Genomic DNA, 18,234 nt, shown 5'->3' with positions numbered 1-18,234 from the left:
AGATATCCTGGTAACAAAAGCTTTATTTTATTATTAAACTATGCTTATTTTTGATTATTAAACCCTGCTTTTAATACATTAAAAACTCCATTGTTTCTTTATTATCTTTTGGCATTTGATTCACTTTTGACCCATGGAGAATAACCCAGATGTGTGTAAAATCAATATTGCAAGTACCTGACAGACCAGAGCAAGCTTGTAAATAAAAAAAAAAAACTTGATACTTGAAATGTTCATTATTGTTAGAATATTTCATAAGTATTTATTTGAATACCCAGGAGACACACATGTAGCTTAAATGCTTTTATTTCATGTACAACAGCAGACCAAGGCCTGAAATGTAGGACTTGAAATATACAGAGCAGATGACAGTTGACAATGACCAGAATAGAACTAGCTGGTGGAAAAAAAACAACAACAATACAACCTTGTACCACCTGCGCCATCAGGCAGGAGGAATCTGACTCTGTTAATACAAGAAAATGAAGAAGTTTAGACAGAGGAAGGACAACCTGTAAATGTCAACAACAACAAAAAAAACAAAACAGCGACACAAAACACACAAATGGCTTAGAATATCCCTGAGCACAGAAATACTCATACAAAAAGTAGCAACCAGCACCAACCTAATTGAATTTTGTTAATTTAATTTAGTTTCTATAGGGTAACATACAGCTCAAGATATAAACAAATCGATAACTACACCTCGTAATAAAGCATGAACAAAGACATAATGGCCAAATGATTAAGAATGATTCAGGATTACTACTTATTACTTATATGAGGGTTAGGACTTATGGTTATGGTATTCATTAAAAATATTGTATTGTTGCTGGCCTTTAATCACACTTTGCTTTGGCATCTCATGTTTTAGAGCTTAAAATGATGGTTATCTACACCCAATATACACAGGTATGCTCAGTATACTGGGAACTGGGGTTAGGGCTCCATCTACTGGCAGCAGAAGGAGTTGCTATTGAATAAGTAAAGAAAAATGACTAGGTTTAGTAATATTTTCCAACATGAGAACAAGTATGCAGTTGGAATGAACAAAATTTGACAGCAGAATTGCTCCAATTTTGATTTATGGACTTAAAACATCCTGGACTTTTACATGTGATGTAAGAATACTGGTAATTTAAGAGAAACTTTACTGATCCACAAGGGAAATTACTTGGAGACAGTAGCTCATACATCACATCATAATAACAAAGAGAAAATATATATAATGGTCATAATAAATTCTGCATAAGTAGCAAAAAAAAAAAAAAAAAAAAAAAGAGACTAGACTCAAATAAGGCATATATATTAAAGTATATATACAACTAAAAATACAATAATAAATAAATAATAATATATATAAAATTGTGAGTTTTTTATTACTAAGTAGGAGCAGATGTGTTAAATTAGTGTGAAAATACAAATCCAGGCATGTTTTTTTGATGAGGGAACAATGTTAAAAGCTCTAAAAACAAAATTTCACTGAATCTGAAGTCTGAATCTTAATAAACTAGTCTTTGTTCATGCTTTATTAAGACTATTAAAATGTAGTTATTCAAAAAACGTGATCTTATTTTTTTGATTGCATGCTGCTGTTTAAAAATAGTCCACATACAGGCTCTTTATACGCAGTACGCTACATATGAAAAATAGACCCAATAAGATTTTTAAGACAAGACAGAGAAATTAATCACTGGAATTGGCTGAATTGTTTAAATATTAAGACTTTATTTTCATTACTATTTCATTTATGTTAAAAATATATCTCTTCTTTCTCGTTTACATTCAAAACACCATATAGATAAATGCGCACAGTGGGTTTCTTTATCCCATTAAACGCTAACACAGTGAGGTAAACAGTAAACAACAAACTGCTACTGCCCTGTTCTCCACCACCATCACGTCCTACAGTCTTTCGATGGTTTATTTCGTTTTTTTCACAGCAGAATTCATGTATATACTTCCATGTGGCAGAGTGTGCAAAAATCCAGCAAACGAAACAAGACACTTGAACGTCGTTTTAAAATACGCTTCTGTGAAAGTATTGCAATTAAAATCTAAAGTGAAAATATTGTCATTTATTTGTTTGCTTCAGTCAGTTGACGTGAGGTACCATAACTTGTGAGCTCAAGTTTTAGGCAGGTGTGAAAAAATGCTAAAACAAATCATGTATTTTTTTGTGTGTGTCATTTGTGGTTAACATCTGGACAAGAGAACTTTTACCATTTTGAGGAGGACAGCTGACTTTCACAATAACAAGGTTGATTATAAGGATTACACAAAGTTTATAGGCACTATATTTTCATTACCGGTCTGCTTTTGAGGAGGGCTGAGCGATGTGACGCACTGTGATTGGTTCAACCCACTCACGGCATCGCAACTTCCCATTCATATTTTGCATATAGACTCAAAAAAATGAAGTACGTCATCAGTGTATGCGGCTTTTGGCACCGGTGTACGACTTGAGGGGACTCTTTAGAGGTTAAATCATATCTTGAGCATATACACTGCTTGTCAAAAGTTTTACAACACCCTCATTTTTCCAGTTATTTATTGCAATTCAAGTCGTGCAAGTCCAATGAAAAGCTTGAAATGGTACAAAGGTAAGAACTGAACATCCAGAGGTTTAACAAAAAGATAAAAGATACAAAACACAAGTCCAAGCTCTGCCAAAACTACCTCAGGAAAAAGAACAAAATGGTAAACTTGAAAACATGGAGTGTCCAGCACAGTCTCCAGACTTAAACCCCATCGAGCTGGTTTTGGGATGAACTGAAGAGAAGAGTGAAAGCGAAGAAACCTACAAGTGCCACACATTTATGAGAACTTCTGCAACAGACTTGGGAAGAACTTTCTGAAGAATATTTCATTTCTATTGTAAAAAGAACGAGCCACGAGTGTGTTCAGATTTTCTATCTGCCAAAGGTGGACACTTTCATGAATCAAAAGTTTAGAATACGTTTTGGTAACAGTAGAGAGTAAAAAACTGGAAAAAAAAGTGTGGTGTTCTAAAACTTTTGACCAGTAGTGTGCTCCCTGTGCAATTTAATACTGTGGAGATTTAAGGTATAATGGTACGCGGTAGGTGTTGCTGAGGCAGTAAATGGAACAAAAATTCATAAAATATCTCAGCAATATACAATACACATTCTACTGTGTCATGCCATGTTGCAGGATTGCCCCTCAAGTCTGTAAAAGTTTATTTAAAACGACCCAGACGCACAGGGAGCCATGAACAAGCTTATCGCTTGTCATGCAGCGGGAAACTAGATTATGAACTGTATAAATCGCAAATTATCAACAAAATGACAGATAAACAGAATTTTAGGTTTTGAATTTTTTTTTTATGACTGAAAATCTATGTCTCATGAACAGTTACACTAGGGCTGTGCTAAAATATTGAAATATCAATATCGTATTGTATAATTTATTGTGATAATACAGTATTGATATCAGGGGCTGCTGTGTCGATGTATCGCCAAGAGTATTTTTTGGTATATTTCACTAAATTATTTTTTACAGAGCTAGAGTTTTATTTCTTGTTTAAAGAAAGGAAACTCATTTATGCGACACATTTGACATCTTCACAGTTTTGAGGATTAAAATGTTTGTGTTTCATATTCACTTTGCACAAGAAGTGGTTTAACAAAGACTTTTCGTATTACAGCAATGATTTAGCCATTATTTTTTACTGAAACGTATTGAATCGATTTGAAATGTATCATATCTAATCGAAAGGGCACTGTATCGAGATATGTATCGTATCGAAGCCTATGTATCGAGGTATGTATCGTATCGGCAACTTCTTAACGATACCCAACTCTAGTGACCACATATTATGGAAAATATGAATGGGAAATTTACACCCATAGAAGACATGATTGTAAATTTTCATTGCCATATCGCTCAGCCCTACTTTTACGTTTTTTTTTGCATTTTTTATTCACAAACTGCCTAAGACTTTTTTTCAGCACTATTTCCGCTTGAATTTTTTTTTTCAAATGAGCAGCATTACATTAAAATCCAAGCATATATTTACTCTTCTCGACTTATTTTCAGTACCGCGTTTTACAATTTACACCGTCTGAAAACTTCAATCTCTTTTCATGTTTGTTTCTTTGTTACTTTATGTAGTGTATTGTATGTGATCCTGGCAGGCATAGCATAACTTCATATTTGTACAGTTTATTTCTCACAGTTGGACCCACCTCCGCAGGTCTAGTCGTCAGTTGTGATGTTACGGAACAGGTAGGCCATGGACTCTCCGTTGTGGATTCGCCTGATCGCCTCGGCCAGGATCATGCTCACGTCCACCGTCTTGATTTTGGGACACTGCAGCTTCTGGACTTCGTGTGGGACGGTGTTTGTCACCACAACCTGATGAGAAAAAAAAGTACCGCACTGTGACTTTAAATAATACGTATGAAAGCACTGAAACTGGTTCTGGGCGGTTGACGTAGAAGTATTATATTTGGAAGGTACTATTGTGTGCTTGAAAAGGGAAGTGACACCTGAAACTACACAGTATAGTTTTAGTTCACCTCCGTTTATTAGTTTATTAAGCATGTGACAGTAACACAGTTGTACATAGATTACACTGTAAACCCGAATGTTCAATGTAATTAAATATACTCAAAGTTTTAGAAATAATCCTACAACTTAATTATGTCAAGTTGCTGTAACATGTTCTTCTTTTTGAGTAATTAACTTTTTTCTTTTTTTTTTCATTAAAAGGAACAAATGTGGGTATAAATGAGCATAATTCAAAAATATAGATGAGGTACAACTTAGTAAAATTAAATACTGTAATTAAATGCCGGGAATGATAAAGTCCTGTTATTTTTATTGTTTCAAATAGAGATGATTTAAAAATAAACTTAATTTATATAGTATGTGCTAAAATACAATACAATTTCAAAGCGCTTCACCAAACAAGTACTAAAATCTATCATAACAAATAAATTGCAACCACAAAAACATAATCATTTGATCAAGGCAAATGGTTTGAAATGTGACTAAATGTATTATTTTATTTTATTTGTATTGTTTTTAATTTGTATTTTATTTTGAAGTCATAATAAATTAAAATAACTGAGCTGCCTTAACAAAAAAAAATATGAGTCATATTAACTGCAAATATGTGACTTAAATTTATCAGCTTAAAATAATTGAGGTAATCGATTGGCTCAATTATTTTAAGTTCTGGTAACGTATTTGGGTTTATAGCGTACACTGTACTCGGTACCGTTATATCAAATTGTATTTTAATGCACAGTGTAGTAATAGCATTGGTAGTAGGATAGCACTAACATTATAAATGGAAAAATAAACATTTGCAGTCCTATTTCCATATCATTACAAGGAAAATATTGTCTAGGGTCGAGTAGAGTCTTCATTCTGAGTTAAAGATGAATTATATCACCACAAAACCAAGTAGATGTGTCCTGTTTTTATAAATAACTACAGTAAAATGACCATGATTAGGCTTCTTCTAATATTACACAAAATTGACTCTTATGAGCTTTTGGCAATATTATAATGCTGTTAACTCAAGTTGTATTTGGTTTCATTCACACACACCCTTTGTTATTTGTCTGGCTGCATCTCCAAAGCTCAAAATGCCATGTTCCACCTTGTGATGTCATGTAGTGGTAGTTTTCAAGTTAACAGCTCCTTTTACCTTTAGTTGAATAGAGATGGCCAATTCCAGAGCTGATATTATCCAAATTATTCTAGTGATGGAATAAATTTACAATGTAGCTTCCCTCACACCTTCATCCTCTGCACTAACAGATTTTCCCAGAAGCCCCAGCTGCCCTCTCACCTCGTCGATGGCAGACTCCTCGATGAGCCGGGGAGCGTCTGCGGACAGTAAACCGTGAGTGGCCATGATGTAGATCTTATAGGCTCCTCTCTCTTTGAGGAGCTCTGCGGCCGCAACAAAGTCTCCCACGTCGTCTATGATGTCATCCTGTCAAAACACAAAACTTTATTACTTTTGGAAGATATATAGATGAAACTGGGACTAAACACTGTAAAGGCCGCCACACACTAAAGGAGAATTTGCCAGATTATGGCTGTGATTTGCTTCTCCCCGAGTTCAGGAAGGGGTGATTGGACTTTGTGTCTGCGCTCCTCATGTGTGGTGCGATTCCAAGCTGCTCTTTCATATCATATACGGTAAAAGACAATAAAACAACAGAGTGTCAGGGACAAACGGAGTTACGGACACAGGGGTGCAAGATACAAACTCAGTATATTGAAAATAATTATTACTCACCTCTCGCAAAGGTGTAAAGTTAAACTGCAGTATTCATTCATATTAGAATTTGCCCTCTACAAATAATGACAGCCAGTCCACAAAACAGCGCTATTAATCCAGTTTGAGGCTTTCTTTAAAGTAAAACAGCGAGAATAGTTCCTCGTGTGTGTCCGTTTATATCCACACAGCGCACCGATCGAGGTGAAGCTGCAGATTAGTGATAGGGAGTCTACTTCCTGTGGACTTTATCGTTAGCCTTCTGTGCATTAAAAATCATGTATCTGAAGTTTTGCATCACATTTCACAAATAAACACTCAGATTTGACTTGTATTTTAACTAGAAGTGCAGAGCTTTGATCTTTAGAACACTCAAGAGTCTCAAAGTGAGTCATTTTAAGATTGCGCTCAAAAATGTATATCCTGTGGTCTGCAGACATTTAAGTCTCATAAGATTCTCCTCGTGTCTGTGGTGTGTGCTTTTTTTGTCACGCGTTTAAAAATCGTTTAAGACAGAAAACTCCTGTAGTGTGTGTGTCTTAACTCAACCCACAGCCACATTTCAATTGCTTTAAAAATTGCATTCATGTGAAGTCAGAAGATTGTGATATTATTTCAGATAGAGGGCAGAGGTCATTAGGACCTCTTAGGGTGATTCACAGTTTTTGTTTTACCTTATAATTTGTAAAAACTGGGAGAAACAAATTTTCTAGATTAATCTTGTCAATTTAAGTCTTCAACTATACGCCTGTGTCAGTGTTAGAATTATTCCACCATTTTAATACTAGTGGAAGGACTCATTCTACCTCATTTGTGTTGACGAGAAAGACACTGACGTTTATGGTAGTTCTTGTTTCATGTGGATAGGCCCAGTAATTACAAAGATATCAATCATAAACCAGGACAATACATAACCTTTTTACCTGGGACAGTCCCAGTTTTGAGCCCTGTGTCCCCTGTCCCAGCAGACATACAAAACCACTGATTTGTCCCAGTTTTATACAAAGAAGAAATGCCCCAGGTGTCCCTATGTTTGACCAATTTGATCTAACCAGGTCTAAACCAGGACTAAACTAAGACTAAACCAAGACTGCTCAACTGTAAACCAGGACGAAAACAGGGCTATCACAATTTTTGACTAATCTGACCCCCAGCAACAGTCAAGAGGAGCATAAAATGACATTTACTTAGCCAAAATACAGAAAAACATGTTTCAGAATGACCATAAATCAAAAAACAAAGCAGCAACTGAAGTCCCTCAGATTATGACTGACACAAGAATGCACAGTTTTACGCACTGTTTACACAGTTTTATTTATACCAACCTAGTGTCCTAGTTTAGAATTTTGAAAATGTGGTCACCCTAAAATTTTCACAATTAAAAATAAAACGCTATCACAGAATTCTGACCTGCCTTAATATTAAACTATAGACTGTTAGTAAAATGTTGTTTTGCCACGTGAATGCCACCTACTATTCACAAGAGCTCTAAAAATAAACTTTTTCTCATGAGGTTGTATAGATGGGAAAGTATGATGCAAGCACGGTAACACTTATGTAAACTACAGACAGTGACTGTTGCTCTTAGACCAAGTGGCTGATTTATTAGAGGGAGGTTTTCCTGTAGCCACGACCGCAGCTGTTCTCAGACAAACATTTATTTGCTGAATTAAACTCTGGGTGTAAATATGTATCTAGAGTGCTTCATAATTTACCATAGACCACCACACAGAAAGCACTCCTTTCCACTCCCTTTCTGTCAAGATTGTCCGACTAATGTTTAAGCTAATGCAGGTCCTGTTTACTGTGCCGGCTAAACACGCCCGTCACTCAAAGTAAACATACATTAGGTGTGGCGAGGAGGGCTGCGCCGCTAATAGGATTTTCATCAATTACTAATTAATTACAGAAGTGGGTGTATAAGGGGCATTTAAGGGGCATTAATTTTGCCCTTAAAGGTCCTAGATTACACGAAATGTATTCGCCGAGAACTTTTAGCCGTGCTGTTACCTCATCGCAAACATACCAGGAGGATTACACATGTTTGAGTAACCCTAAAAAGGCACTGTTCCGCCTTGTGATGCCGTGATGTCATGATGCAAATGATTCTCGTGAAGGCGTATGGAAAAAAACACAGAGGAGCGCTGTATTATCTCATCACATCACACATCACAAGGTGGAACATAGTGTATTCTATTTAAGAGAAGAACTCAGCCTAAATATGCAGGGCTTGTATGTTGAACATGTGTGAGTGAAATAAAAGGGCCCGGTCAAGCAGAAGTATACAGCAAGGTTAAAAATTCAAGTTAATGCATCTGATATAAAAATGTATTCAACAGATACATATGTACTCTAGTTTATGAAACTGTTTACCTTTTTTCTGTACCATTTTTGGTTCTAAAGTTACATAAGTTTTAAACAGACCATGTATGTAAAAATTTATTCCCAAATTTCAAAGACCTGCAAATCATGTAAATAAATTGATGTATTTCATCATATCTTGTGTTATTCGATCTTTGAACTGTTGATGAAGGTACATGATTAAAAAAAAATGTATTTAAAATGATAAAAATTTGCTTGGAAGGACTGACATATTTTATAGAAATAGTTACCTTTCATTTTGAAGTAATATTAAAGTATTCAGAAGAAAAAAAGCTGACAAATTATGCAAAATCATGCACCTTCTACTTGCTTGCACAATTTTCCCTCCGTTACTTTTCCCTCCGTTACCATGACCTTTCTTAATAAAAAATCTCATTACTCAAAAAGTAAGAGGTTTTTCAACCTAATCTTGTACCATATGGTAGAAAACTATATGAAGCAAATATTCAAACCAGTTTGTTAAGGATATGTGAGAACCGCTAGTTATCGCTGTTTGTATTTATTGCCCAAAAAGTGCTGCATATTTCATTCCCTCCGTTACCGACATGAGTTTTAAAATTTTTTGTCAACAACTTGAAAGAATATCACAGGGTTAACTTTACCCTGTTGGAGTGTTAACTCTTTCCTACATTCTAATACCTTACTTATTTCAATAGTCCCTCTAGTTTCTGAATAAGAGCTATTTGAATGTAAAAAATCTGCCCGTTTCCCTCCGTTACCGCTTGACCGGACCCAAAATTAAAACCCCAGGTATGTTTTTGATGAGGAAACAACAAAAACTAACATTAGGGATGAACAGATCCAAAATGGGCATCTGATAACGGCGCTGATTCTTAAACATTTGCTGAATTACTCAATATCCTAGTTTGGTTTATAAATTGGTGTAACCCTCTTCACAAAGGATAAGTACAACCTGGGGATGTCTGGTAATTTGTAAATTACCGCCCCACTTTTGTGTTACTTGCAGCGTTTTCGCAAGGGATAAGAGAAGTCCGTAAATGACTCTATTTTCCTGACTTTGACACAGAGATTGAAATAGAAAAGAACGCAGCAAGAAAAGAAAGAGATTGAAAAGGCGCGCAATTACAACAACTAGTATTATCACCTGACTCCTGAGTCTGGCGAAATATAGCAGGTAATTTGCGGCACAATTTTTACACACTTTTACAAATTACAGACATGGCACATTTGCACGTGATTAAGATCTTAAGCGTTCTCCATAATTATTACAAATCACCAAAGGTCCACAGGTCATACTAATCCTGTGCGAATAGGGCTTTTTCTGGTTGTAAATGGTCCAGAAAGTCTCATAATGTTTGAATTTTTATTTACAGCTGTTCTGTTGTTATTTCACAGATGAATAACACCTCCATAACATATCTGGAGCAGTTCAGCCTTATTTTATTTTAGTTTAAAAAGGAAAAATCTCTGTACTTGTGTCAGTTGATATCAGGGATCGGCAGATATTTAAAGCTATGGTATCGAAATTGAACGTGTTATTTTGCCTGTAAGTAAATAAATAAATGCCAGATAGACAAGTTTAAGGCCATACTGTGGACCATTCTAGCTAAAGCAACAGCATCTCCACGGAGAAAAGCAACTGACTGAGACCCCATCCACACTAGTACGTATTCGAGTTGTTTTCGTTGTGGATGCAGTGTTCATCCACACTCATCCGATTGAAAATGGCTCCACAGACGGATGAATTCATCTGAGTATAGATCTGAGTTGGCACTGTGTGGACACCTAAAAACGCTGATACGCTGATGTAGGTCTATGCACCTCGAAGTAATTAACGCAACGTAAGTAAAGCTAAGAGAGAATATATGTCCATTCATATATACGGTCTATGAGTATGACCTGCAGACGGATAATTTCTGAAAAGTTTAACATGAACCATCTCCAAAGTGATAGAGACTCACCATTAGCAGAACAACCCCTGTCACAAAAACACATATAATCCACTGAGTCGTGTCCTTTAGTCCGACAGAAGCTGAACCGCATCAGCGCACAATACCGAGCTGTTTTTTGAGCGCTCAGTTTATGCAAATTAGCCATGCGGTTTTAAGTTTTCTTTCTGTAAAACGTAAACAAATACGCTCAAAGCTGTGTGGATAGGGAAGACTCACGAACACAGAAATGAAGTGTGTGGACGCAGATCGTTTCCGATACGGTGATTTGCGGATTCGTTTCAGTGTAAAAGTAGTCTAAGCCTCACTAGAAAAGTTATGCATTGCACCTTTAATACTGATGACAACTTACCACAATGATGGCAATTCTCCCTCCGACATCTCCGACTACAGTGATGGGAGGCTTCTCTTTGGCCATCATCACTGAAATGGAAAACACACAAGAAGTCATATAAAAAAATAATAATAATAAAACATGTTCTGCATTAATCAAATTCATCTCAGGAGATTGGGTAAAATGGGTTGAGAAAATGCTTTGTGCTTGATGCAAAAATCATCATCTTCTATTATTGTTGGATTTCTGGGGCATATTACAGAAAGCAAATCACAATTTTTCTAGAGAATAATAATAATAATAACAATAATTGACCCCATTCTACCCCACCTGGAGATTGAACTGCGATGCCAAACAGAGTAGAGCACATGCCATGCAAAACCATCCGATGCAATGGGAGGGGGGCGGGTTTTCTGCCCAGGATACCCAATCAGAAGTCAGTGCTTGGACACACGCACACATACAAAGGCACATCATTGGCCAGGCCCAATACGGCTGTGGCAGGAACAATACAGCTGTCTGCATACTGTACGTGACCAATATGCAACAGGCAACTTGATCTTACAAGCACTGAGAACTTCACTCCAGACAGGTGAGGTCGGGGTTAGTTTAGCTGGACATCGCCGCTGCAGAACGCCGCCTTTACATGCACAAGCTACACCTCAAAAAACAACTATTATGTACAGTATTTCTATCGAGTATTTCTGATAAAAATGTTACGTAATAGGTTGGGTTAACATGACATCTGGGGGACTTACGGGGGATGAGGAGCGGGGTCTAGAGGACTAAAGGGAAGTCTAAACGAAGAGGACTAGGTCTGGAGGACTAAAGGGAAGAATGAGAAGGGGCAAGGTGTGAAGGACTAAAGGGAAGAGTAAGAGGGAGCGAGGTCTGGAGTACTAAAGGGGAGCTTGAGAAGGGACAAGGTTTGGAGGACCAAAGGCGAAAGTTAGGAGGGGCAAGGTTTGGAGGACTAAAGAGGAAGTGAGAAGGGGCAAGGTGTGAAGGACTAAAGGGGAGACTGAGAAGGGGCAAGGTTTGGCAGACTAAAAGGGAGACTGAGAAAGGGCAAAGTTTGGAGGACTACAGGGGAGCGTGAGAAGGGGCAAGGTTTGAAGGATTAAAGGGGAGAGTGAGAAGGGACAAGGTGTGAGGGACTAAAAGGGAGAGTGAGAAGGGGAAAGGTTTGGAGGACTAAACGGAAGTCTAAAGGAGAAGGAGTAGGTCTGGAAGACTAAAGGGAACATTAGGCAGGGTGGGATCTGGAGGATTAAAGGGGAGAGTGACAAGAGCCAAAGTTTGGAGGACTAAAAGGGAGATTGAGAGGGGTCGAGGTTTGGAGGGCTGAAGGGGAGAGTGAGAAGGGGGACGGTTTGGAGGACTAAAGGGGAAATTTAGGGAGAGTGGAATCTGGTGGACTAAAGGGGACAGTTAGAAGGGGCAAGATTTGAAGACTAAAAAGCACGTGAGAAGGGGCAAGGTGTTAAGGGCTAAGGGGAAGTGAGAAGGGACAATGTTTGGAGGTCTAAAGGGGAGAGTGATAAGGGACCAGGGTTGACTTACGAAATCTGAAAAGTATGTCATTAAACTCAAGAATGTTGTGACTCATGAACACAACCTATTCTTTCAGAAATCGCATGCGTACCCGAACTAAACTTAAAAAGTATCTGTCTAAATGGAACATTTAAATTTAACATTTAAACTAAACTTGAGCGTGTAAGCGTGTGCATGTAAACGCAGCGTAAAAGGGTAAGAGAGAAAGCAATCAGTCAGCCCATCTGATTGTGAAGGAGCATTAACAGAATAGATGGTTTGTTGAATACCACGAGGACCACAGCTTCAGAACCTGTCACACGTTTGCACGAGCGAATACACTATATCAGAATAAAATACAAAAAATACGTATGTAAGTGTATCAATGGATTCCGATACACACATAGTAGCTGACTTGGCTACTTAGGGCTGAGCTGGGCTGAACCATTCATTTTGTAGACCTCCATCATACCATCATTTAGCATTTTAGGTTAGCTTTCAAACCATGCTCAATCGTCATTACATGCAAAGAACAAATGTTAATCAGGTTTAAAGTAACAGGCTTTCAATGGGTGCACCATGTGTTGATTGGCAATATGAGTCCAGATATGAAATAATTTGAAGTTGAAATAAAAAGAAAAGTAGTTTGGCATGGTTTAGATTAGGTTCGTTAAGAATTTGGAAAACAAACTGATCACAAAAACAGGTCGGGTTTTGGGCATCTTGTTGTATTACCAGTCTGGCATCCAATACGTTTACAATGGTGAGAAAATAACTATCATAACGCTGATTTGAAGATTGGTTTCTGGCGTGTACGTGGATACCTGACTGGCAAATGACATGATGCAACGCAAACCCTGCTTAACATGCACAGATCCAAAAAAATAATAATAAAATTGAAGAGGAGTCAGTCATTTCAGAAGTACTCAGGTAAGTTAAGGTTACGGTCGTACTTGGGAGCTCTATGCCAGGGAACGGAGCTTGTTGTTTGCCTGCTATTATCAACAAATAAACACCACGTTAACAAAAAGCACATTTATCTGACATAAACATGTGAAGCCAAGACTGGAAAATCCTCTGAAAATAAAAGATTATTTCATTCATTCATTTTTGTCTTTGTCTGTTTTAAAAGAGGATTTTAAAGTCCAGGTTATCAGAGTTTCTCTTATAGTCTTAACGACAGAAGTGCTTTACATGTCTCGGCTACTTCCTGTAGCTTTTGTCAAAAGTATCAGAGGTGGAGTTGGAGTTTGTCCGGTGAAATGGTTTTGCTGAACAGCAGGGAAAGCTTCTGTGCCCCCTAGTGTCTGACACCTCTTCCAGGAGACAAAAGCTACAAGGAGTAGCCAAAACTAGTAAAGCGGGATACACTTCTGGTTGACTAAAAGAGAATTCTTAAAACTGTTAAAAGGTTGTAGTCTAAGAATGAACACAAGCTTACAGATACAGACAAAAATTATACTGGACAAAATGCTTGGAAGTCATTTGCCAAGGACACAATCTTTAGAAATTTTAGTATCTGTTTACATATGAGCTTTACACAATGTAGACACTGCAAATATGAAAAGAGCTGCACAGGAGCCTTGTTAAGACTGTCGGCAATTTAAAATGAGTCAATGAGCCTTAAAGCCATAAAGTAGATATTTAGTACTTGACTTTGCCGGTTAGTATTTCTGCTTCATGGAGAAACAATAATGCATATGTACATGCAGCGGCACAAAAAGGCACATCTGTGAGTATAACTGATGATATGAAGGATCCGTAGAGTTGAAATGTAGTGACTGCACGTGTCAGTGGTGTGACAGAGGAGTGGTATATAAGGATATATGTTGTGGTGCATCTTACAGGGCAGCTCAAGGCCGGTGTGTCCGGTGGTGTTGCGCACACTGGGAGGGGAGTGTCTGCCGTCAGCCATGTCTGACTCGGAGCATTGAGCCTCTCCGTGGATCACAGCCAGTCCCAGCCTGAGACGCTCTGCGTACGACTGTGCTCTGCACACACACGAAAGCACAATTACACTTCACACGTGTGTTTGTGAGGGGCTATCAACAGATCAATATGTGTCACAAACATTTGGTCCAACATAAATATTAGTTGGACAGACCTCATATGCACTCTCTCTGTTGTTGTTACTCACCTCTTGGCTGCTGCTGGTGACTTTGCAACAATTATTGCATTTCTGTAATCTGGAATCTGTCAACAGAAGAGAGTTTGCACTCAAACTAGGTGCAATATGTAATGTCACATTATATCACATGCAGTAAGATTTTAAAGTCCTTTATTACACAAAATTGACTCTTGTGAGCTTTAAGCCATGTTACAATGTTGTTACCTCCTCAAAAACAGACCTGGAGTTGTGTTTTGTTTCACTTCAAAACTCAAAATGCTCTGTTCCACCTTGCCCTTTGTTTTTGGTTTTGTTTGACCTTTTGTTGCATAGAGAATTCCGGGAAGTAAATGATGCACATTATTCCAGTAAAGATGTATGGAGTTTAAAAACACAGAGGAGAACTTCTTGTATTACCACACTACATCACAAGAACTCCAGGTAAGTTTGTGATGAGGAAACAACATAATACTGCAATATGGGCCCTTTAATGGTTGAATTGAGTTATAGCCCATCAATCAATCTTGCTACGGCGCTACCTATACACATATATCTCTAAATTTATGTGCTTTATGTTGTGTTATAACGTTACCTCCTCTTGAATATACTGTATCAAAAATGGGGAGGCACGGAGGTTGTCCACAGGAAAGCTGAAGAAGCCCTGGATCTCCTTCTGGTGTAGGTCCATCGTTATAATGTGAGTTAATCCTACGAAATACAAGAAATAACATAGATTTTTATACTAAAGTGTCACATAACCTAACAGTTACGTACCAGCTTTGGCCAACATGGACGCTAACAGTTTGGACACGATGGAGCCCCTCTTCCTCATCTTGCACTGTTTGCTGTAGGGGAAATACGGGATGACTCCGATGATGTTCTTGGCGCAGGACGTTTTGAGAGCGTAGGCCATGACCAGCAGCTCCATGATGGCTGTGTTAACATCTCTGAAAAGAAAAATCCAGAAATAATTTAACAAGGTAATCTAACATGTGTGTAAAGATCAAAATAATCATTCGGTTTTGCACTTACCTGGGTATAGTCTGGATGATAAAAATAGTCTGGCCACGTACGGACTCTTTGACATCCACTCTAGTCTCTGTAATAAAAAAGAGTAAAAGAGTAAAATACTTCTGAAAATGTTTAGTCTTTTCCATTATTTACATTTAGAGGATATAAGATCACATACAAAATTGAAATAATGAGTTTTTAACATCTTCAATAAGGAATTCGTTCATGATATATTGATTGTGGGATGAAATTTTTATATTGTTGAAGAAGTTGTTGAAACTGTAAACACAAATGACTCCATGGGTTTCAGAATGATTAAAAAATTCTCATCATCCAGTTTAAGTCTCAACTCGTTCCATGACAGAAATAAGCCTGAGTCTCACCAAATTTAACTCAATGGGCTAAAAGTGTGATGTTTTTGATGTTTTTAATGATTTGACTAAACGAGAGAGGAGCCACAGCGTGCACGGACAAGAGTTTGATTTGGGACACAGAACCTTTCCGGTGTTTCTGATCTGAGGAGCAAGAGGAAAAACACAACTCCCCGCTCTCCTGTTCGCTTCATAGGCACAGAGGAGGCTGGTTGTGGAGTGCAGAGCTGGTTTAATGCGGGGTACAGAATTAAGTTGCCTAACCTCTTCCCGATGCAGATGTAGAACCAGTAGATCTATGGGTAGTATGCACGGAGTTTAAGTAAAAGTAAAAACAGTAACGGAACTCTTCACATGTATCCTAACAAGAAATTACCAAATCTGTGTCGACATGTTTGCAGTTTTTGACAGGGAGCGAGAGACGGGAGAAAGAGGAGAAAGGGGCAGACGTGATGAAGGAGCGAACAGACAGAACCCACTGAAAACTAGTCCATCCTCAGAATCTAAACCAGCGTCTGTCTGTGCCCCTCACAACAGTCACATGTGCAAGATCATTTTAATATATTACCTGTGCCTTTTTTTATGAGTGCAGTGTCCACAGACAAGTATACAGCTGGTAAAAGTCTCAAGCCACACGCGACTATAAAAGTCACTTTTTCAACTATATCAGACAGAGACAGGTGTGTGACCGCACATGCTGAAGCTTTTGACTACACTGTTTCGTTAGACGTTCTTGGAGCCAGACTTTCAGTTTAGCTCGCTTCATGGAACACCCCCATAGGCCAATATTTAGTTTTGGTCTATCCACTGCCTAAAAAATACACACAAGGCTTTATTTTAAGTTTAACACTTTAACACTACACAGCTTCTGATTAAAAAAAGGGCTGTGGGTGATTTTGCAGTGAATTTAAACTATATACTGAGAATTAATTAATGAATTATCAAAATTAGTCTCACATATCAACACAAAAATATTGGCAGAGCTTATCAACCATCAGCTGCTTTGGATTCCATCAGCATTGGTCATGAAAAAACACATATCGCTCGATCTCTAGTGCATCCATTTTGTGTCGTCATCCTTGAACTTCAACTAAAATATTTTATTCCCGGCACATTTCAGCAAACTTCTGACAGATCGTAAAAATATTATTATTACGGCCATCCATTAATGCATCGAGTGATTGATGTGGGACAGCTTTGTTTGTCGGATTTGCGAGAAATTTATGCTTTGAGTGAGCCCAGTGTGTACAAAATTGTGAAACTAAGTAAACTAACTTGTCCTCACCTCTGTTGGATTCTTGAAATACCACAGACTTCCCCAGTTCAACTCCGAGTCGTCTGAAAAACACACACACACCCAGAAAATTTAAATCAAATAAAGACACGCGGTTTGAACGGTAACATAAATATTAGTTAATAAATTGAAACAGACAAGATGCTGCACTGGGGAGGCCAAAACTGTAATATAATTTTTCACACATATTTCTTAAAAACAGGCTGGGGAAAAAAATGGCAAGACAAATCATACTACACGCTTACGGTATGGTCATAAATTTAGAACTACCCAAAGGTTTCAGAATGATGAAAATGTAGGACTGTTGCCATAGTGATTAACAATAAAACAAAGAAATTTTACGTTTTGAAAGATTAAAAAGTCCAAAAAATGTTGGAGATGGACAGTAAACTGAAATGTATGAATATTTAATCTGTAATCTGTCATATTTTAGAGACAGTAAAGTGACATTTATACAGTATACACGTCAAATATTGCAAAAAATAACGTGATTAAAGCATGGATTTATTGTGCCAACATAGCCCTAGTTTAAATCTATGAGAACTACAGAAAAACTTGCAATTAATCTAAATATTTATGCATGAATGACTCGACTTTCTAACTATTGGCAATGGGCTGAAACGATGCCACGTAATGTTACTTACTCTGTTATCTTTTTGGCCAGTTCTGTGCAAGCTGCGGAGGAATTTGCGGAAAAAACGCGGTAGCCAGTTTTGGGAACATTCATCGTGGCTTTTATTTTATTTATTTTTTTGCTAAATAAATAAAATGACCTTGAGGTTCAGTTTGCTGAAGAATTTCTTGGTAAGTGCTGTTGTTTTGTTTAGCGGCGCACAGGCTAACCGGTTTTCACGAGCTTTACACGTAGTCAAAACGCACAATGAGCTCCGGGATGCTACACTACTACGTTTACAACTTTAACAACATATTAAGCGAATATTTTCCTGTTAAAAGAGCTGTTTCTTGACAGGATCGGACGGACAGAGGGGCAGTTAGCACCTGTCATACAGATGCGGGTATCTAACACGACTGC

General features: G+C 37.7%; 1 protein-coding gene across 3 annotated transcripts; it reads right to left on the bottom strand.

The window, feature by feature from the left end:
* Positions 1 to 288: 288 nt before the first annotated feature.
* On the bottom strand, positions 289 to 18,234 carry LOC110160490 (phosphoribosyl pyrophosphate synthetase-associated protein 2). Of its 3 annotated transcripts, XM_020925149.2 has the most exons (12): positions 17,846 to 18,234; positions 17,193 to 17,245; positions 15,558 to 15,624; positions 15,300 to 15,472; positions 15,118 to 15,233; positions 14,556 to 14,611; positions 14,264 to 14,409; positions 13,372 to 13,413; positions 10,904 to 10,974; positions 5,825 to 5,971; positions 4,209 to 4,377; positions 289 to 466 (listed from the first exon to the last, which is right to left on the bottom strand). In XM_020925149.2, exons 1-11 carry the CDS (start codon positions 17,926 to 17,928, stop codon positions 4,219 to 4,221), a joined length of 1,113 nt encoding a protein of 370 aa, XP_020780808.1. In that variant the 5' UTR covers positions 17,929 to 18,234; the 3' UTR covers positions 289 to 466; positions 4,209 to 4,218. The 3 variants fall into 3 exon arrangements, with proteins under 3 accessions (XP_020780808.1, XP_020780800.1, XP_020780815.1); XM_020925141.2 differs by having other exon boundaries at positions 289 to 4,377; XM_020925156.2 differs by lacking the exon at positions 13,372 to 13,413 and having other exon boundaries at positions 289 to 4,377.

This window comes from Boleophthalmus pectinirostris, unplaced genomic scaffold (assembly GCF_026225935.1).
Source record: "Boleophthalmus pectinirostris isolate CB_2022bp ecotype Guang Dong unplaced genomic scaffold, ASM2622593v1 HiC_scaffold_17, whole genome shotgun sequence".
In the NCBI taxonomy this organism is placed as follows: domain Eukaryota; kingdom Metazoa; phylum Chordata; class Actinopteri; order Gobiiformes; family Gobiidae; genus Boleophthalmus; species Boleophthalmus pectinirostris.
This window is presented reverse-complemented; position numbering and strand designations above follow the sequence as displayed.

Coding starts and splice junctions, on each gene's coding strand:
- LOC110160490 (XM_020925141.2), bottom strand. CDS start 17,928: ATGAATGTTCCCAAAACTGGCTACCGCGTTTTTTCCGCAAATTCCTCC. Junction 13,414..14,263: donor CACCGGCCTTGAGCTGCCCT/GTAAGATGCACC, acceptor TGTTGATAATAG/CAGGCAAACAACAAGCTCCG. Junction 4,378..5,824: donor AGGAGTCTGCCATCGACGAG/GTGAGAGGGCAG, acceptor TTTTCTCATCAG/GTTGTGGTGACAAACACCGT.